This window comes from Lepidochelys olivacea (assembly GCF_965140295.1).
Source record: "Lepidochelys olivacea isolate rLepOli2 genome assembly, chromosome: 2".
Classification (NCBI taxonomy): domain Eukaryota; kingdom Metazoa; phylum Chordata; order Testudines; family Cheloniidae; genus Lepidochelys; species Lepidochelys olivacea.
In genome coordinates, this window is record NC_140412.1 from 210,247,576 (window position 1) to 210,270,473 (window position 22,898).

Sequence of the window (22,898 nt, forward strand, 5' to 3'; positions counted from 1 at the left end):
TGCACTTTACCTGCTGGCTTTTCAATTTTGGTAGATAACATTCTGAACTCCAGCAGAGTTTTATAATCCCTAGTGCTTAAATATACTAAATGTTCTTTTTCCATTAAGGTTAATGTTCGTGAAGAAATTGAAGAGTTTTTTCCAAGATTGTGGAAGATAAATCAAGATAAAAGAAGGCTAATGAAAAATATTAAAGATCAGAAAATTAAAATTGAATGGGGGAAAAAATTGAACAGAAGATTGGTCAGATAGAAGCACTTGAATGTTTTTTTAAGGCTATAATGAATTGTTTGAATTGGGGAAGATACACGAAGTATGAAAAATGAAAAACTCAATGAAGAATGAAGAAAAGTAGAAAGCAAGAGTGAAGTAGAATTAAAAGAATCTGGAAGAATGAATGGGTCCTAGGTTAAGTAAATGTATGGTTTATGTTCCAGTGTCTGTATGATCAAGTTGTAGATGAATTTGCATGATTACTTAGTTAATAGAGAATTGGTGATCTGGTTCAAGTAGGGAATTATTTGAGGAAAGCATACAATATTAACAGTGGGTTAACAGACTGAAATTTGTTCAGGAGGGTATTGCCTAACCATTTGTCTTTCAGGAGCAATCAAAATATTATAATTACGGTACTTTAAATGTTAGGAGTTAGGCATTTATGTGACCAGTACCATTTGTAATACTATCTTTTTTGTTAGGAGTCTCGCTCCCAGTCAAAATCTCCAGCTGGGAGTCCTGCTCGTGTAAAATCGGAGAGCAGGTCAGGATCTCGTAGTCCATCGAGGGCTTCCAAACATTCTGAATCGCACTCCCGGTCGAGGTCAAAATCCAGGTATGTACTGAATTTGATAAAAATGAATTCTGCATCATATATCCATGGGTATGATGTAAGATACCTAGAGCTTCTGATATTTAGTTTCAACCAAGAAACACATTAAAACTCTCTAATATAGAAATCTGTTACACCCAATAAACAGTGGAAAAACATCAGAAATGTTTACTTGTATCTGAAGTCTTGCCTACATGAAGCAGAAATGTAGACTGTTGCATAACATGTTGGGCATTAACTGGGCCCTGTTGTTCTGCACTAAAATCCCTAGTGCACTTTAATATAGGGCTGTTTCAAACAGCACCATGTTCTTCTTTGAGGAGTGTCCATGTGGATGCTCCACTTCAGGTGAATCTGCGCGCCTGTGCTTGGAATCAGCGATTTTTAGTATCCATGCCTGGTTGGGTCACACGTGTGCTGTCCCCATCTCAGAGTACCAGTTTATAACCCAGTTAGTTCATAGTTAACTGCCCTATCTTTTCCCTGTTTGTTTTTCTTTAAAAAAAAAAAAATAATAATAATAATAATAAAATCTTATTTTAGGAGTTTACGTTTGTTATTAGTGTACTCCTTAGTGTAGTATAGTTACCCTCCCTCATGGGAGAACCGTATTCTAAGGGGCATGATCAGCTGTCCCTACCACCCTCTCAGAGGAAAGAGCACTTCCCCAAAAAAGCGACAGAGAAATGGGCTCCAACTTTCCTGTCTCAGGAAGCTGCCAAAAAGAGACTTTTTCCAGCCTCTCGGACATATCAGTATTGACTGCACCGAGACCATCCACCTCTAACATGGGCCCGTTCGGTACTGTGCGAACAGAAGACCCTAAGAGGGCTAGCTCAGAAAAAGGCAAAAACAGGGAAATCCCTGCCTCGGTACTGCCAAAGCTAATCAAATGTGGCACTAAGCAGTTTGGCACTACTACAATCTATGGCACTACCTCCTGCCTCCACAGTGCATAGTGCAAGGCCCTCGGCACCAGCAACTGAGGTAAAGGCGCTGGTACCGCTGACAATACCCTCCTTGGTATTGATGCTCTCTGTACTGCAGCAATTCCTCTGGCATAAGGACCCTTTAGTCTCAACAGCACTGGAATCTCCATTCCTCAGTACTGATCTTACTCCAGCATGTTTGGTACTGTACCAAATTACCACACTAGCAAGATCAGCTCCTCCTTTATCCAGATATGATGCTAATGATAATGAAGGGAAAATCTACTCTTCCCACTACTCCTCACCTATCCACACCAGACCAGGTCCACTACAACAGGAGTACCAACTCAAGGATGGTATAGACACCCATGGATGCTGCCACCAATGCCATTTCCATCACAGTGGTCTTATTGGGACTCATGGGCAGTGTACTGCAAACCCAGTCCTAAGCCTCCCAGTTCACAGAGAGAGGATGAGGCATTCCTTATCACCCTTTGCACCTGTACCCTCTGCATCTCTGGAAGAGGCAGTTGAGGGAAGTCACCCTAGATACCAGTTTTTCATCCTTCTTTCTGGATGAAGCTGTCATTCTTCCACCATCCACAAGGGGGGGGTAACTTTAAACAGTTCTGAGAACTATTTAAGAGAGTCACAGATTTATTAGAGATTCTGTTGGAACAAGTTGCAGATTCCCAACATAAGTTGTTAGACATCCTCCAGACTTCAGCCTCTTCTGAGATTGCCCTACCAATAAACGAGGCACTCATGGACATGGTCAAGACCATCCAGCAGACCCTGGCAACAATTCTACCCGCTTGTAAAAGAGCGGATAAAAAAATACTACGTCCCCTCCAAGGGAATGGAATTTTTGTTTTCCCATCCCACACCAAACTCTCTGGTGGTAGAGGCTGTGAATGAGCGGGGTAGGCAACATCACTCTAGAACCACTCCGTATGATGGAGACTGGAAGTGGTTAGACCTCTTTGGGCGTAAGGCCTACTTGTCAGTAACCCTACAATTCAGGATTGCCAATTATGAGGCACCGATGGCCAAATACAATTACACAAATTATTGAAAAAATGTCTGAATTTATTGATGATCTCCCTGAGGACAAAAAAAAAGGCAGTTCAAGAGCAACCACATCAGAGGCCCACCTTCTCGCTTGAACAGTCTTACAAGCCTCTCTGGACATAGCAGCACATTCCATAGCCATAGTCATGTGACAAGTTCCCTGGCTCCACCTCTCTGGTTTTCCCAAAGAGGTACAATCTACTGTCAAGGATCTCCAGTTCGAGGGTCCAAAGCTGTTTGGAGCCACGATTGATGAGTCTCTTCACACGTTAAGACTCCAGGGTGACTCTCAAATCATTGGGCATTTACATACCTTCTCAAAAGAAAAAAATAGAAGTATTATTTGGCGTAAAGAACAAGCTCTACACCCAACCTCAGAGGCATTATGACCCGGAAAGACAAAGACCCACTAGACAGAGACCACTCTCTTCTCAGCCCCTTACATCCCAACAACCTGCCTCTAAACAATGGTTTCAAGGATTCAGTCGAGGACCAAACATACCTCCCACAAGAGTCTTCTATTGCTGGAACCATCCAGCACCATCCATCCATTCGGAGACTGTCTGACTCCATTCCACCCAGCATGGCAAAACATCATGTCAGACAAATGGGTACGGGAAATCATCAAGACTGGCTCTTCTGTCCAATTTGTCTCCATTCCCCTTACCTATTCTCTCTGCCTCTCATTAGGGATCCTTCTCATGAACACCTACTATGACAGGAGGTAAACAATCTCATACCTGGGGCAATGGGGGAAGCATCATGCCTGGGGGGCCCAAAATACAAGTGGACACAGGGTGCCATTTTCCTAAAGGTCAGCCCTGACTACACGATATTCCTACCTTCACAAATGGAAAAGATGCTATATATGATGCCAGAATAGGCAAACAATGGCAACTACCGCTCCTTTACCAGTGGTATTGGATTACATACTAGAGCTCAAGGAACTTTGGTCTTTCAATGAGCTCGATCAGAGTACATCTCGCAGGAATCATGGCGTTCCTCCACAAAGTGGACGAGTTCTTGATCTTTGCCCAGCCTACCACTAAAATGCTTCCTCAAGGGTGTTTGTAATCTTTAACTCGTAATACGAGTCACTACTCCATCATGAGACCTCAGGTTGGAGCTGCAGTGCCTTATGGGGGCCCCTTTTGAACAATTAGTGACATGTTTACTTCTCCGCCTTTCAGTGAAGATGGCCTGCCTTGTTGCTGTCAGATCTGCCTGACAAGGAGAAGAACTGGGGGCCCTCATGGTACATTCCCTATGCACAAAATTTTTGAAAAACAGTTACCCTGTGACCATATCCCAAATTCCTACCTAAAACAGTTTCATCATTACATTTGAATGAACCCATCCATTTCCCATTGTTCTTCCCAGAACCTCATGGGACCAAACGTTTCATATCCTGGGCATCCCGGGCACTAGTTTTTTACAATGAAAGGATCAAGTCTTTCCGGAAGTTACCAAAGTTATTTCTTTCCATCACGGAACGATCTACAGGAGACACCATATCCAAACAAAGGCTGTGGAAATGGATCACCAGCTGGATTGACTTTTATTGCCATCAACAGCTACAACTCCCACCTGGGACCCGTACATACTCCACCAGACCATTCTTCACATCAGTAGCCTTCCTCAACAATGTGCTTGTTATGGACATCTGCAAAGCTAGCAACCTGGGCATCAGCCCATACATTTACATAGCACTATGTCACAGAGCTGCATTCATCATCAGACGCTCTACTGGAACTTGTGGTTTTATTATCTGCCATGACTGCAACTCCAAAGCCCCTCTATTCCACCAAGGAGGGGCACTGCTTTACAGTCACCTAAAGTGGAGCTTGCACAGGGACACTCCTTGAAGAAGAAAGTGTTACTAGCCCTGTGCAGTAACTGTGGTGCCTCAAGATGGTTGTCCCTGTGGGTGCTCCACTACCTTTCCTCCTCCCCTCTACATCAGCGTTTTCACACCAGAGACTGGAGTAGAGAAGGAACCGAAGGGGGGGCAATTGGTCACACAGCACTATGTAGCCACCGGAGGCGGCGTGAGACGGGGACAGCGCATGTACGACCCAACCAGGTACCGCTACTAAAAACTCCTATTAAAAGCGCAGGGGCACAGGTTCACCCGAAGTGGAGCATCCACAGGGACAACCATCTCGAAGAACCTCAGTTATTGTACAGGGTGAGTAACTGTCTCTTAAAGCACACTAGGGAAAATTACAAATATTACTCATTACAATAGATACAAAGAGAGTGTCCTGGTGAAGCTCCAGTGTTTGGACAACTACATAACACTCAAATTGCTAAAAAAAAAAAAACACCCCCTCCTTCCCAAATGAAATTAACAAACCTGAAAAACAGAAGCCCCAAAATACCTTATTGTGATTGTCATTGTTCTTGTTTGTTATTGGGACATAGTTTCCGCTTTTTGTCCCTAATGCGCTGTTTATACAGACAGTAACAAAAGAGCTACCTGGCCCTAACACATCCTCTTAAGAAGTACTCCTATACAGGGGCAGAAAACAGTCTTGCAAACACTATCTCTGTAGCTACTGTTTTGACAGTGTGGTATACATAATATAATTAATGTGCTTGGTACTGTTTTCACTTCCAACTTTGGTAAAAGGTTTTATAAATTATAGTTTTGGGAACATCCCATACTCTTGACTGAAAAGTTGTGGAGCGATCTGAGCTGCGCTAGTTCGTCTGAGAACCCAGCTTGCGGGGTGGTTGGGTGGGTGTGTGTGTGTGTGTGTGTATGTATGTATGTGTATATATATATAATAAATATATATATATATATATATATATATATAGTGACAAAGTTCCTGCTCTACCTTGGTGGGTCTTGCGCTTATTGGTGACTTGGAGCTTCACGGCAGCCGTCAGCTTGGCCGTTTTTCTGAATTCACAGTCCAGGTCGACTCTCCTGTCTGACCAGGAGTTGGGAGGATTTGGGGGGAACCTGGGCCCGCCCACTACTCCGGGTTCCAGCTCAGGGCCCTGTGGAATGCAGCTGTCTAGAGTGCCTCCTGGTACAGCTGTGCGACAGCTACAACTCCCTGGGCTACTTCCCCATGGCCTCCTCCCAACACCTTCTTTGTCCTCACCATAGGACCTTCCTCCTGGTGTCTGATAATGCTTGTACACCTCAGTCCTCCAACAGTGCACATTCTCACTCTCAGCTCCTAGTGCCTCTTGCTCCCAGCTCCTCACAAGCACACCACAAACTGAAGTGAGCTCCTTCTTAAAACTCAGGTGCCCTGATTATCCTGCCTTAATAGATTCTAGCAGATTCTTGAGTGGCTGCAGGTGTTTTTAATCAGCCTGTCTCCAGAGGTTCCTGATTGTTCTGGAACCTTCCCTGTTACCTTACCCAGGGAAAAGGGACCTACTTAGCCTGGGGCTAATATCTGCCTTCTGTTACCCTCCTATAGCCATCTGGTCCGACCCTGTCTCATACCCCCCCCCAACACTACGGGGTTGGGCAACTTGGGACATCAGGCAGTGTACTCGTGACAAGCCATCTGCGGTGCCATGGTGGCTTCCAGCCTGGTGTTGTATGGTGAATTGGAAAGATTGTAGGGACAGGAACCATCTGGTCACCTTTCCATTCTTCTCTTTATTTCGCTGCATCCACTGGAGGAGTGCATGGTTGGTCACAAGGGTAAACCGTCATCCCAGAAGGTAATAACATAGTGTTTCCATGGCCCATTTCACAGCTAGGCACTCTTTCAACCACGGCATACTTTTGCTCTCTTGGGAGGAGTTTCCTGCTGAGGTAGAGGATTGGGTGTTCTTCATCTCTGACCATCTGCAGTAGGACAGCTCCCAATCCTACTTCAGATGCATCTGTTTGTAAAATGAATTCTTTGTTGAAGTCTGGGGCTATAAGCACGGGGTTACTGCAGAGGGCTGTCTGTAGATCCATGAATGCTTTCTCTGCGGCATCTGTCCACTTCACCATGTCTGGACCCCGGGCTTTTATCAGGTCTGTCAGGGGACTCGCTCTGGTAGCAAAATGGGGAATAAATAGTCGGTAGTACCTCCACAACATCCAGGAATGTCCGGACTTGCTTTTTCTGATTCGGCCGGGGCCAATTTTGGATAGCCTCTAGTTTGTTTAGTTAGGGCTTGACCATGCCTCTTCCTACAATGTAGCCAAGGTATTTAGCCTCAGCTAGCCCTAAAGCACACTTGGCTGGGTTGGCTGTGAGGCCAGCCTGTCTTAGCGTGTCCAGAACCGCTTCCACCTTTCCTAGGTGGGTTTCCCAGTCGGGGGTGTGAATAACCATATCATCCAGGTAGCCACTGCATAATTGGTATGGGGCTGTAGGAGCTTGTCCATAAGACGCTGGAAGGTGGCAGGTGCCCCATGCAGTCCAAAAGGAAGAACAGTATAATGAAACAGACCCTCTGGTGTAGAGAGTACCGTCTTTTCTTTCGCATCTTTGGCAAGGGGAATCTGCCAGTATCTTTTTGTTAAATCAAGGGTGGTCAAAAATCGGGCATTGCCCAGGCAGTCAACTAACTCATTGATATGGGGTATGCATCAAATATGAGTATCTCATTCAGCTGGCGAAAGTAATTACAAAACCTAGTGGTGCCATCGGGTTTGGGCACCAGCACAATCGGGCTTGACCACTGACTGTGGGACTCTGCGATGGCTCCCAGCTCCAACATCCTTTTTACCTCTGCCTTGATCTCCTCCCTTTTTGCTGCTGGGACCCGATAGGGCCTTAAAGTTACCTTTGCCCCAGGGTCTGTGATAAAGTGGTGATATGCTTCTGTGGTCCGGCCTGGTTTGGTTGAAAACACGTCTTGGTATCTGTTGATCATCTCAGTTACCTCCTTCTTCTGGTTTGGTGTCAGATCAGTGGATATCCTGATCTGCTCCTGCATATTATTTTCCTGGATCGGTGTCTCTTGAGCCACTACACACGCCTCTCGTTGGTGCCAAGGCTTTAAGAGGTTAATGTGATAAATTTGTTCTTGTTTCCGGTGTCCTGGCTGCCACACCTTGTAGGCTACTTCCCCCACAGGTTCAACGACCTCATAGGGCCCCTGCCATTGGGTCAAAAGCTTGCTTTCTGCCGTGGGTACCAACACCATCACCCAATCCCTTGGTTGGAACTGTTGGACTTTTGCCTGGCAATTGTAATGGATTCGCTGGGCCTCCTGCGCCTTTCCCAAATGTTCTCATACAATAGGGGTGACCCGGGCTATCCGTTCTCGCATCTGCAACGCATGGTCAATTATATTTCTCCCCTCATTGGGTTCCTCTTCCCAAATTTCTTTTGCAGTATCTAGTATGCCATGGGGTGTGGCGTCCGTACAATAATTCAAATGGGGGAAAACCCAGTTGAGGCCTGAGGTACATCACGGATTGCAAACATAAGGTAGGGTGTCCCAATCCTTCCCGTCTTGATTTACCACTTTCCTTATTGCCTTGAGGGTTTGGTTAAACCTTTCTACTAGCCCATCGGTCTGCAGATGATAGATTGAAGTCCTCAGGGTATGTATATGGAGCAGCATACAGAGGTCCTTCATTAGCTTTGACATAAATGGGGTACCTTGGTCTGTTAATATCTCCTTTGGTAGCCCCACTCAGGCAAAGATCCCCATCAAGTCTTTAGCTATCGTTTTAGAGGCCGTGTTCTGCAGGGGGACAGCTTCTGGGTAGCGAGTAGCATAATCCAGAACAAGTATATATTGGTGGCCCCGGGCTGTCTTCTCCAGGGGTCCCACTAGATCCATGGCTATTCTCTCGAAGGGGACCTCTATCATGGGAAGGGGTACTAAAGGTGCCCTCAATTGGGGACGGGGACTGTGCAGCTGACACTCCGGGCAGGACGCACAGTACCTCCGCACTTCTTCATATACTCTGGGCCAGAAGAATCATCACAGGACCTGTTCCAGGCTCTTCTCTACCCCCAAATCCCCCCCCCCCCCCCCAAAAGATGACAATGGGCCAGACTTAATACAGCATTCTGGTGTTTTTGAGGTACTAGGATCTGCTGTACCTTCTGCCCCTGTACTGGTGCAACCTGGTGTAAGAGATTCTTCTTCATTATGAAGTAGGGTCCTGGTCCCTGGGTTTTCCCTTCCACGGGGACCCCACCTATTTCAGTCACCTCCTTCCTAATGTTGTCGTACCTTGGGTCTTCAGCCTGGTACTGTCCAAAATTTTCTCTCCTGGGGCTAATATGCCCAAGATCTAAGGGGCCAGTCTCTGTTGCCTCTACTGGTTCAGAGGCGAAAGGGTGTGGGTCAGACTTGGGTGCTTCTCCCTCCTGGGTGGCCTCCTTTGCAGCTGCTCGGGTCCACCTACCTATGAGAGCAATCCTCTGGCTTTGGGCCAGTATTCGGGTTCCCAAGGCCTTAGCTGCCCTTCTTTCCCTTTCTGTTTTTCTACGCTGACTGGGAGTGGATAACAAATCGGGGGATATTTCAGAGAAGGTTGGGGGTTGCCAGTCTACTGTGGATGCCTCATTACTTTCAGGGCTTCCCCCTTACTCCCGGTAGGAGAATTGGAGAAAGTCTCCAAACCCTGGGAAGTCCCTCCCGATGAGCACTGGGTATGGGAGTTTAGGGACTACACCTGCTGCTACCTCAGTAGTGTTCCCCTGAATCTCGATTTTTTTATTGGGATGGTGGGGTAATAACCAACTGTCCCATGGACGCATGTTATCCCCATACGCATAGCCCACAGCAGCTGACTGCGCTTCACGAGCTTCCCCGAGACAAGCGTGATAGCACTCCCCGAATCAACCAGTGCTGTGGTCTCTACCCCATTTAGCTTCACTGGTCTAGTATACATATGTGGGGTTAGTGAGACCCCCACAAGGTGGATTTGGGAGCATGGGTCTGCCTAGTTCCCCAGGTTACACTACATAGGCTCCTCGGCATTGGGACACTGTGCAGCTGTGTGTCCCTACTCCCCGCAGGCAAAACATCTGTATGGAGCCCTAGGCATTCCCCGGTCTCTTAGTTTGGGTAGTCTAACATCACGATCCTCTTCCCCCTCAGTGCTCCGACTCTTTGTGGCTTCTGGTGGGCCTTCAGCCCCTCTCTTTTTCCACCTGGGTTCTCCTGGTGGCCCAGTCACCCGAGCGCTAGGGCATGGTGCTGCTAGTTTAACCTGGGGTGCTTTTTCCTTTACTGGTCGGGTCAGCTCCCTCGCTGTCCTTCGCCTTTCTACCAGTGTGACAACCTCGTCATAGGTGGAAGGTTCGTTCTGGCTTACCCAGGCACGAAGGTCTGGCGGTAGTCCCCTCATGTACCAGTCGATGACCAGAACCTCTAGTATCTCCTCCAGACTCCAGGACTCGGTTCGTAACCACTTTCGTGCGAGATGGATGAGGTCATATAATTGGGACCGCGAGGTTTTGTTTTCCTGGTTCCTCCACTCATGATACTGCATTCAGTAGAATAAAAATACCCTGATGAACCAGAGAGAAAAACATACCAAAAGTATCTTAGGGCTAAATGAGCAAGGGATAATGGTTCATGAGTATAGTTGCTGACTGTTTCAAACAGAAGGGGTAAATTAAATTACATAGGATGTTACACCATTTATTAAAGGTTCTCATCCTTTTTTGGTGGAGCTGTAATTTATGCTTTACCTAGCAGTTGTTGCTAGGCTGGCAGGCAGTTTTTATCGCTCTGCATGAAGGCAAACTTGGACTTGTGGTCTTTGGAGAAAGCTATTTGGAAGGAAATCTGGAGTGTAAAGAGTAGAGGAATATGTCTGAACCACAAATAAATGTGACATAGTAATGTGGGTAGGCATACTTGTGCTAACTTCAGTCTAGAAGGGTTGGAATGACTGGAAGAGTGGTGCATATATTTGTTGACTGTTTTACCCATGCATAGCTTGCAGTAGCCATAGTCCCAGGAGGGCTTGTACTGCGGTAGCTTTCCCTCCCCCCCCCATCCGCCACATCCTCACTACCTACCACTGTTACCCACACTAGTTAGATTAAAGCTAGTGTGGGTATAGTTGCCTGCGCTGCAATTGCACTTACACATGTAGTATAGACGTACCCTAAGGCTGACTGGTGGTACTCACAGTTAGAATGCAAAATGATATTTAGCCATCAGGGAAGTGTCCACAGCTAGAATCTAGGAAAAACAGCCACGAAGGCCATTCAGAGTGATGACAAAGGTAAGAAGCTTGAGTTGGAAGCTCTTAGGAGCTTTGTGGCTATGTTACGAGAATGATTGAATGTGAAAAGGTTGCTGTCAATTGCAATCACTAAACGGTCAAATCTGTAGAAGCCTGAATACAACCAAACTTTAAATGACACAGTGAAGTTTTTGTAAAGGGCATTTCTGAGGATGATCTCTAAACTTATGTAATTGAGATCAATGACTTCAAATCAACCAAACTGGTTTCTTTATAATTACTGTCAGACAATTTCTGTGGTTTACCAAAACTTTTCAGGTCCTCTGACTTGCAGTTAGTTGTGAGGTGTTAGAGCATAGGTTTCTTAATGAGCATAAACGATATGAATGCCAAAAGACCATGAATTGAACTCTGCAAACTGTCAGGCATTCTTTGGCTGTTGCAGTATGTTTCTCTTGGACTGTTAGGCCAGGAGGACTGTACCCTACCTGTGACTACGATACTTGTGTGTGGAAATCACATAACTTTGAACAGTTTTGTACCATCCTACTGAGAACAGCTGGACATGTGTGAATGATGTGAAGAACAACCTACCTACCTGAAACTAGCATGGTCCTTCTGGCCTTAATTTTGGATTACTGTTGAGCTTAGGTTTATCTCAATCATAAAAGTTAGACAGAAAAGTCCTGCTAGATCTGTCCATATCCCTGCTGATGTAAGACTTCCTTAAAACATAGTATATTGGGCTTCCATATCACTGCATGTTAAAGATGTCATTTTATCTTAACATGCTGTGAGTGTAAGATTAGAAATCTTTTCTCTAATTTAAAATATATTCCAGTTCACATGGCCAAAGTGTACTTGCCATGTGAGTTTGAATCACATCACTGATCAGACTCAGTCCAGTTTTAAACTACTACAAATCTGCAGTTGTCAAATCTATAGGCACATTAAGAAGTAGAATTTAAACAATATTTTAAATGTTATTTATTGTGTGTGGTGATAGTGAATTTGTGAAATCTCCTTTAGGGACATGTACTTTTTAAAATTTAATTTATTGCGTGTATTTCACATACATATCATATATATAATTTCTATATATACCTCTGAAAACTTTTTTCTTCATTGAAGGTCCAGATCAAGAAGACATTCTCACAGACGTTACACTCGCTCCAGGTCCCATTCTCATTCTCATTCGCATAGGAGACGATCTCGAAGCAGATCGTACACACCTGAATATCGTCGCCGAAGGAGCCGCAGTCATTCTCCAATGTCTAACCGAAGAAGGCACACTGGCAGCAGAGTATGTGGTATTAATCAAGGCTGAGTATTTTAAATAAATGATGTAAGGTATCGCTCGCTGTGGACATTTCTATCATAAGGGAGGCTAGTTTCTTTTTTCAAAGTGCTTATGAGTTTACTGTATTTTCTTTGTGTATGTGGATGAATAAGACAAGAGAAACTCCAGGAGATGTCTGCCTCTAAGCCTGACTGAAGGAGTAAGAGATTTCTGGATTGGTTATCCATGCATAGCTTGCAGTGTACTGTGTTCAGGGCACTTGTGACTATTCATGTCCAATAACAGCTAAAGAAGGGCTATGATTAGGATGCATTTCTTGTGCTGCCTTCTTGAGGGAGGTGCTCTGTGGGCTCTCGTCTTGGTGCATCTGGAGTTAATCAGTTCTGCTAAGTGCTTTGGCTGGATGGGATTTGGGAACATAATGTAGGACTCTGCCTATATAATGATTCCAGCCGGAGGAGTAAAGAATCTAGCCTTGCCACAAAGTCTCATCTGCAACATGATAGCATGTAAGGGGGAACAAATCTGTTGGCATTGAATGAATAAAAGTGGCATGGATTTTTGAAGAATAAACATTGTTATAAGTTTTTTAAAATAAACTACACTTTTATTTAGCTACAGTGTAAACATTAGTTTATTATGTATACTTATGAAAGGCAATATCTAAGTATATCAAAGCACTTTACAAACACACCAAACCCCTATTTTAAAGACAAGCAAGGGGGGATAATAGAGGGATTAAAATTATTTACCTAAGATTAGACATTACATTGGTAGGATTGGATCATGATTCCTGGTTCTCTACTTAAACTCTTAGACATTATTTCCTATGAAAGATATCTAGACTTCTCTGACACACTTGAATATGCCTCAAATTAATTTTTATCTAATGAAATTTCACTGTATTGGACAAATACAAAATTAAAAGGAATAAAAGATGACAGGATGTAACTAAGGAGTAATTCTGCATCTTGCTTGACTTGACCATCTTGTCTGAATTAACTGTTTGGCAGGACTTCTTGAAATGTCAGTGTAGGAATTGATTTTAGCCTATTTTATCAATGATCTGGGGATGAATTAATTAGATTTGCAGATGACCATGCCAAATGGAGTTGTATACACTTAAAATATTGAGAATACATGTTTAAATAACGCTTAGAAAAATTGGCTGGAATTAATAATAAAATTTAGGAAATATGCTAGTTATCTTCTTAAGTGAGGGCTGAAAGGAGATGCAAGAGTAAATTCTGCTACTACTTTAGAAAAGACAGTGCAAATCATTCCTCTTCAAAAAGGTCTTTCTACCATAAGAAAGGCACTTACAGCACTGATTCCCCCCCCCCCCCGCCCCCTTCAACCCAGGTAAAACTCCTAGAGTCTCCAAAAAGGTAAATTTATAAAGTCTAAAAAATTGAAAACAAAAGACCCAAGTAGAATTTCTTTCTTTATATGGACAAGTGCCAGAGATGCTATCAAAAACACTAGGAATTTCACTATTCCCGTTGGTTTTACGTGAAAGGTTTCTCACATACCATGGTGATGGGAGGCAATATTAAATTAATCCCTCCTGTAACAGGGATTGTAACCTATTGCATAAGTTTGCAATGTGATACAGTGGCATAGTTATTGTTATATCTAGCTGTCTGTTTCGCACGTTAGAAAGGTAATAGCAATGGTTGAGCCATCTTTGGGATACTATGTGCAAATAGGAGATTTACAGAAGGGCAGTACAGATAGCAGTATGTATAGAGGGACTTGCCCATGAAGAAAAGCTAGAAGAAATATTTATTAAGCTAAAAAAACTACTAAAGCCATGCTGTAACAAACACAAATAATTAAGGGTGTCAAGGATAAAGAAGAAATTGCTTAATGGTACAGGGAGGAATAACTGGAAATTATGGAGTGAAATGGAGCCAGTTAGGCTGAACTTCAGGGGAAAAAATGCTTAAACATGCAATTGATGCAATAATCTTCCGAAGGAGGAGTTGGCATCCTTGTTCAAATTACTCAGACTTGAGCAAGACAAAACTATATTGAAACATTAAATAAAGTAGTGAAGCCATTCTGGATCAAAGGAAATAACAAAAAGGCAAAGTATACAAAAATTTCTGGGGAATATCAGGCATTGGTGTAAATGTGAATTGGATAAGATTTATTTTTTATCATACATTTTGGTGTGTCACTTTGATCCATGATCAAGAGTAATCAGTACCTGTCTGACTTACTTTAGTTTCTGGAAGAAATCTGCCAGTCTGAAATCTGAGGTGCTGCTCTTTACATTGTTGCAAGTAGCTCTACCTCCCATATAGGCTTTTAGCCCACATCAGAGCCCTTCCTATCAGTAGTCCTCTGTCTCTCAGCTCCAGTTGACAGTTAGTTTAGTGAGTCAGGCACTCTTACTTCAGCACTTCTGTAGCTATGGCAGCAGAAGCAAGATCCAAATGAAACATGGGGCACTATAGTGACTGGAGTATGCCTGATTGATTCTGCGGCAAGCTTGCCCACAGGATCTTGACCCTCGTTCAAGACCAAGAGAGTCCCACAAGTCTGATGACAACAAGAACCTGTGATCCTGATGGGCTGGGCAATATGCTGTTTGGTATTCCGCGAGATGATTTACTGAGTCAGCAAGCTTAATCCGATTAAAATGGATGACTTAAGTCTTTACTGCCAGGGGGAATGAAAGCTGAAAGGAGCTCTTCCTGCAAATGTATTTGTGACTACTAAGAATACCAACGCTGTCCAGCTATCCACTTACTATAAAGGACAACTCACGTACTTCTGATCCTTTAGGAAGTTCATCTAATGTATACCTTTTTTCTCTGATCTGTTGGGTCCTGAGGAAACTGAATTCAGTGGCTCTGATTCTGATCACCCCCAATTTGGTAGAAATGATCAGGATGATCCTGTTGGAGAATAGATGTCCTTCCTAGTCTTGAGTCAAAGCCTCCATGTGTTGACTACCAGAAAAGGTACTAGAAAAGCTGTTTAAATATCTGGATTGCAAAAGAGAATCTCTGGCTTGCTAGGCTTTGTCAGGCAAGGTAGTTTCCACCTTGATAAATTCAAAGGCCTCTACAACCATCCTACCACAAAACACCCTTCCCCCTTTCTCCTTCTTCCCCCCCCCCCCCCACTCCTATTATTAGTATCAGATTGAGAGAGAAGTTCACAGATTTCAAAGCCAGACGGGACCATCATGATCATCTAGTCAGACCTGCACATCACAGGCCGCAGAACTGCAACCACCCACTCCTGTAATAGGCCCATAACTTCTGGATGAATTACTGAAGTCCTCAAATCGTGAGTTGAAGACTTCCAAGTTACAAAGAATCCACCATTTGCTCTAGTTTAAACCAGGAAGTGTCCCAAGTCCCATGCCACAGAGGAGAGTGAAAAACCCAATGTCACCTGGGGGTAGATTCCTTCCTGATCCCAAATATGATGATCAGTTAGACCCTGAGCATGTCAGCATGACCCACCAGCCAGACACCTGGGAAAGAATTCTTTGTAGTAACTCAGAGCCCTCCCCATCTAGTGTCCCATCACCAGCCGTTGGAGATAGTTGCTGTCACAGATGGGCTGCATGCCATTGTTGGCTGTCTCATCATACCATCCCCTCCGTCAGTTTATCAAGCTCAGTCTTGAAACAATTTAGTTGTTTTGCCACACTATTCCCCTTGGAAGGCTGTTCCAGAACTTCTCTTCTCTTTGATGGTTGGAAACCTTTGTCTAGTTTCAAGCCTAAACTTGTTGATGGCCAGTTTACATCCATTTGTTCTTGTCAATACTGGCACTTAACTTAAAGACCTCTCCCTCCCTGGTATTTTCCCTCTGATGCATTTATAGAGAGCAGTCATCTCTCCCCTCAGCCTTTGTTTTGCTAGGTTAAACAAGCCACGCTCTGTGATTCTCCTCTCATAAGGTAGATTTTCCATTCTTCTGATCATCCCAGTAGCCCTTCTTTGCACCTGTTCCAGTTTGAATTCATCTTTCTTAAACATGGGAGACCAGAATTGCACATGCTATTCCAGATGAGATTTCACCAGTGGCTTGTATCATGGTAATAATACTTCCCTATCTGTCCCTAGTTTCTGGCTCTGTCTCCCAAGGAGGCTTAAAGGGCTGATCTTAAGGCTTCCAGGGATTATCTGTCTGTCCTGATGGGCATTTGGGTACTCATAATGGGTTTCTCCCAAGTCACAAGGTTGTTGAAAACAGCAAAGAATATTCCTACCAAACTGTTCCCCGTTGAGCCTGTTTGAAATCTGGCCGTTGCTTACCCATGGTCTCAGGCACAATACCTAGTTCTCCTATCTCTGCCTACCCTGGTTCACTTGGTACATTACTAGACATAGTCCAGATTCCAGTCTGATGAGCAGCTCTAACTATTATAAGAAGCACACGGGATCTTTATAGGGGAGAAGGCAGAACACCGCATTTATTGAGAATACAGGAGTTAGCATATGCTTTTCAATCTCTCTCTCTCACACACACACTCCTGCCAGTTGATGTTTATAGTTACCAGTCCAGAGTCTGGATCAATCTAGTGGCCAGCCAGATTGGTCGCAGAGGGGAGTAGGGCTCTGTCGGTCGTGAGCCGATGCTCCTGGAGTGTGGCAAGACAAACCCAAAGTTCCATGGCCAAGCACCCTGTTCTTACCGTCTTTTTTTCTCTGAAGTCTGTGGATTTTGCTGTGTCAGTTTGTGACTGGGTTACTCCTTAATTGATGTAAACATTCCAATACACCTCCGAGAGGGTCCTCCTGTCCTGGTTCTGATCCAGCCTTCATCTCAGGGTCGTCAGTCTGCCCTTCCTTCATTATGGATGTATGTTGATGATTCTCTGGTGTCCGTTAAGTCTCTTCACTTCTTCTTCCATGACCATCTGGCTATAACAATGGCCTTCACACCTTATCTTTTCCTGATGCATACATTCCTCATTCACACAAACAGTCTTTTACAGAGACCTTTGAGAATACCAATAGTGTCAGTTTATTTTGGATCTCCTTAACATAGACACAATACAAGATCCTGTCTCTTACTTACTAAACCTTAAAACAAAGAAATGTAGAGTACATTTAACTAGAGTGCATAATTTGTAAAATATAGGAAATCCTAGTAGACATCATAACTTATCCTAAAACAAAAGGGTGACCATAATCAGTCATAAGGATTGTTCTGGTCTGTCCCTGCCTTAACATCAGTACAGACACTGGCAGTCTGTCAGATGCATTTCTACCAATGTCCCAGAGGGTCATTCCTTTCTGCTATTCAAATGGTGTAGCTGGTAAAATGAAATCAAGACATACATTAGTACCTCTATTCTTATAGTACAATTATAAAATCCTGCTCCTACATAACCTCCATTTTTTTTTGTCATGTCATGTAAATTACCTTTTGCAAAGGAGACAATTTCTCTGGTAGTCCCATCCTGGTATAAACCTCTGTTGGTTTATCCAGTCATCTGCATTGGTTCTCAACCGATTCCATACAGTGACCACGTATTACAGCAGAAATGAATCCTACTGAATCAGAAAGACCTATTTATCATGACGCCCCTGTTGATTAGCCATTATTTAGTGGTATTTTTCAGAGTTCTGTTTGTTTTTTAAATTAGATGTTTCACACTTTTGAAACTTCAGCTAGGGCTTTGGGGTGGTGTCAAATGGTTTTTAGGCTTTTAGCTAGCATCTAGCAATCTGTGGTGTAAAAAAACATAGCAGCTTCAAATTCCAGACTAGTGCTACACTGAAAGTCAGCGTGTAAGGTGGAACAAAATTTCATTTGCCTTCAGTTTGCCTGATTACATGTTCTTTACATTATTGTTGGAGTTATCAATAAGCAGTCTAAATTGCTCAACTTGGGAAATACACTAGTTTATGTAACCATGGTAGCTAACTTCAGTCCAAAATAAGACAATACATTTCTCCATATCAAAAGTGGCTATTGACCCCCTTGCTACCTTAAAATATTTTAGAAGGTTCAAATGAGGAAAGCATTTCGGATATGGCGATATGCCCATTTCATTTATTCTGCACAATACAACATTTTCGGTATAAAATTCAGCCTAGAACATGTGTACAACATGAGTATGTGTTTTACTTGAGTGGCAATTTTTTAGGCACTCACACTTACGAGTAGTGTATGCATTCTACGCATATATACAAAAATGCATTAAAAAAGGTTGTTTAAGGTTTAAAAGTATGTTAACAAACACTGAAGGAAATTACATTTTAAAAAACCTACCCTTAGTTATTTAGGTTACAAAGCAAATAACTTGAAAGTTGGGGAATGTCAGATTCACAGTTGTCCATGCAACCTAAATTCTTCCCCCTTGTGCATACAATCTGTGGACTAAATGAGGTAGGTGTCTTTGGGGGGTGGAAAATGTGATTAAAGATTGTCAAAATGCATGTGCACAAAGTTGCAGAATTAAGATTGCACAGGCAACTATAAATCTGGACCTTCTTAACTTTTGCATTCTTGGTTTTGTAACCTAAACAGTTTTCTTTTAAAGCAGTTATTTGTATTGCACTTCGCTAGGTTTGTTAAAGGGAAAAATATAAAGCAGGTTGTACGGCTGTAACAATCACCATCATGGATAATCAAGAAAGTTTGAGACCTCAACCCCTCAGCAGTGCAGCAAAATTTCTACCACTTAAGAACTGACCATATTAACTGGCATCAGCAGAAGACTGTTATCCCAAAGCAGGAGTGGGCTACAGGTGCCATGTGCAGAGTCAGTGAGGTAGATGGGGGATCCTGGTCTGATTGTCTCTACTCTCTTCCCAACTGCCCTTGGAGCTGAGGGAGTTCTTGTCTCATATGATGCCCCCAAGGGCAGGGAGATGGGGAGAGACCCAGATCATGGCCTCAGAGTCCTATGTGTAGAGCTGTGCATGGATATAAAATTTTATCCGTGTCCAGTCTGCAAACATCGTCTGTGGATATCCACAGATTTGTAGGGCTCTACCCATGTGGTTGGAGAATTAGGGGGCTTGGTCAAGCTGCTTCCCTAAACAGCACTACTAGGTTGCTCTGGTAGGGCCCAGGTGTTTCTAATACACCTCTACCCTGATATAGTGCAGTAAAGCAGCGCTCTGCGGAGTGGGGCTGTGCGTTCTGGCGGATCAGCGCGTCAGTGTGTCTGGCTCTGACACGCTGCTCTGAGTGTCGTGTTAGGGTGCTGGGCTGGGGCCGAGGGGTTGGATAAGGGGCAGAGGGTCTTGGGGGGGGGGGGGGGTTGGATGGTTCTGGGGGGCGGGGCGGTCAGGGGACTGGGAAAGGGGGCATTGGATAGGGCGTGGGAGTCCGGGGGGTAGGGGTCTGTCGGGGGCGGGAGTGTGGATAGGGGTCAGGGCAGTCAGGGAGTGGGGGGGGGGTGTTGGATGGGTTGGGGGTTCAGAGGGATCAGTCAGGGGATGGGAAGTGACCATTAATAAAGGAAATGCTCGAGGCCAAAGCATGTCTGATATAATGCGGTTTCACCTATAACGTGGTAAGATTTTTTGGCTCCTGAGGACTGCGTTATGTCAGGATAGAAGTGTACGTCGTGTGCTGTAGCAGCCTGATTCATTAGAATGTCTGTGTTCTGTTAATATTTTGGCATGCAGACAGAATTTTCCTGAGGAATGCTAGTGAAAGAAGGGAAATTATTTAACTGTTTATAACGCTGCTTAAATCTAAAAGGAATTTCATGGGATTAAAGACGTGTTTCTACCGAAGGGCTTTTCAGTTGTCAAATTGCAAAAGCCTGCTGTGAACAATGTAGGTGTTAAAGCTTCTGGAAAAAGAGTTATAAGAATCTGATATAATGGAAAGTGTAAGGAAGCCTAAATATAGAGATGACCACCAGTTCCTCCTGTAATAGTACGTGGCATTGTGCATTTTTTACACATTTTTTTTCTTCTGTTTAACTTTATGGATAGATCTAAACATTTCATCATCTCCCCTTTTAAATACTTTGAATAGACTTGATTTCCTATTTATTTGTATATTTGAGAGAATAAACAATTTTCCTTGACCCACCAATGTAGGTCAGAAAGCATAGTGATGAAGTGAGAAGTGCCAAAAGTCAAGCAGACCTGGGCCTTACAAAGGAAATTAAAACCAATAGTAAAAGGTTCTTTAGCCATATAAACAAAAAGAAAACAAGGAAGGAAGGTGGGACTGCTAAACACTGAGGACATGCTGGAGATTAAAATAAGAAGTATGGCCCAACACCTAAACAAATACTTTGCCTCAGTTTTTAATAAGGATAATGAGGTGCTTGGGGGCAGTGGTAGGGTTGCTGATAGGAGCAAGGATATGGAAGTAGAAACTACCACGTTGTACGGGGAGGCCAAACTCAAAACAGCTTAAGGAGATCAAATCGAGGGGCCTGGGTAATCTCCATCCAAGAATATTACAGGAACTGGCTCATGAAATTGCTAGCCAATAGCAAGGATTTTTAATGAATCCGTAGGCTTGGGTGTCATACCATGTGACTGGAGAATTACAGATAGAGTGCCTATATTTAAGAAGGGGGGTGGGGGTGGGACTTGGGAAACTACAGGCCTGTTGGTTTGACCTCAGATGAATGCAAGGTGTTCAAACAAATTTTGAAAAAGTAATTAAAGACATAGAGGTAAATGGAAATTGGGATAAAATTACAACATGGTTTTACAAATAAGTGATGCCAGACTAACCTGATCTTTCTTTGAGAAGATAACCAGTTTTTGTAAACAAAAAGAACATAAGAACAGATATACTGGGTCAGACCAAAGGTCCGTATAGCCCAGTATCCTGTCTTCCGACTGTGGCCAATGCCAGGTGCCCCAGAGGGAATGAACAGAACAGGTCATCATCAACTGATCCATTCCCTGTCACCCATTCCCAGCTTCTGGCAAACAGAAGCTAGGGATACCATCCCTGCCCATTCTGGCTAATAGCCATTGATGGGCCTATCCTCCATGAACTTATCTAGTGTTTTTTTTTGTTTTGTTTTGGTTTTTTTTTTTGAACCCTGTTACAGTCTTGGCCTTCACAACATCCTCTGGCAAAGAGATCCACAGGTTGACTGTGCGTTGTATGAAGAATTTTTTCCTTTTGTTTGTTTTAAACATGATGCCTATTAATCTCATTTGGTGACCCCTAGTTTGTGTTATGAGGAGTAAATAACACTTTCTCCACGCCAGTCATGATTTTATAGACCTCATCATATCCCCCCTTAGTTGTCTCTTTTCCAAGCTGAAAAGTCCCAGTCTTATTAATTTCTCCTCATACGGCAGCCATTCCATATCCCTAATAATTTTTGTTGCCCTTTTCTGAACCTTTTCCAATTCCAATCCATCTTTTTTTTAGATGGGGCGACCACACCTGCATGCAATATTCAAGATGTGGGCGTACAATGGATTTCTGTAGAGGCAATATGATATTTTCTATATTTTTATCTATCCCTTCTTAATGATTCTCAACGTTGTTTGCTTTTTTGACGGCCACTGCATATTGAGTGGATGTTTTCAGAAAACTATCCACAATGACTCCAAGATCTCTTTCTTGAGTGGTAAAAGCTAATTTAGACCCCATCATTTTATATGTATAGTTGGGATTATGTTTTCCAATGTGCATTACTTTTCATTTATTAACATGGAATTTCATGTGCCATTTTGTTGCCCAGTCACCCAGTTTTGAGAGATCCTTTTGTAGCTCTTTGCAGTCTGCCTGGGATTTAACTATCTTGAGTAGTTTTGTATCCTCTGCAAATTTTGCCACCTCACTGTTTACCCTTTTTTCCAGATCATTTATAAATATGTTGACTAGGACTGGTCCCAGTACAGACCCCTGGGGGACACCACTGTTTCCCTCTCTCCGTTCCGAAAACTGATAATTTATTCCTAGTCTTTGTTTCCTATCTTTTAACCAGTTACCAATACATAAGCGGATCTTCCCTCTTAATCCCATGACAGTTTACTTTGCTTAAGAGCCTTTGGTGAGGGACCTTGTCAAAGGCTTTCTGAAAATCTCAGTATACTACATCCATTAGATTTCCCTTGACCACATGCTTGTTGAGCCCCTCAAAGAATTCTAGTAGATTGCTGAGGCATGATTTCCTTGTACAAAAAATATGTTGACTCTTCCCTAACAAGTTATGTTCATCTATGTGTCTGACAATTTTGTTCTTTACTATAGTTTCAACCAGTTTGCCCTGTAGTGAAGTCAAGCTTATCGGCCTGTAGTTGCCAGGATAACCTCTGGAGCCCTTTTTGAAAATTGGTGTCACATTACCTATCCTCCAGTCATTTGGTACAGAAGCTGATTTAAATGATAGGTTTACAGACTACAGTTAATAGTTCTGCAGTTTCACATTTGAGTTCCTTCAGCACTCTTGGGTGAATACCATCTGGTCCTGGTGACTTACTGCTGTTTTAGTTTATCAGTTTGTTCCAAAACCACCTCTAATGACACTCATTCTGGGACAGTTCCTCAGATTTGTCACCTAAAAAGAATGGCTCAGGTTTGGGCATCTCCCTCACATCCTCAGCAGTGAAGACTGATGCAAAGAATTTATTTAGTTTTTCTGCAATGGCCTTATTGTCCTTGAGTGCTCCTTTAGCATCTCGATAGTTCAATGGCCCCACTGGTTGTTTAGCA

The 22,898-nt window shown here is 43.4% G+C and overlaps 1 protein-coding gene across 1 annotated transcript in view; it reads left to right on the plus strand.

Annotated features, from left to right (window-relative positions):
• Positions 1–22,898, plus strand: part of TRA2A (transformer 2 alpha homolog) — a 51,660-nt gene that overhangs the window by 9,997 nt on the left and 18,765 nt on the right. The window contains exons 2-3 of the mRNA XM_084618394.1: positions 699–832; positions 12,095–12,266. Coding sequence (XP_084474520.1) covers positions 699–832; positions 12,095–12,266 — 306 coding nt within the window. The remainder of the gene's footprint in view (positions 1–698; positions 833–12,094; positions 12,267–22,898) is intronic.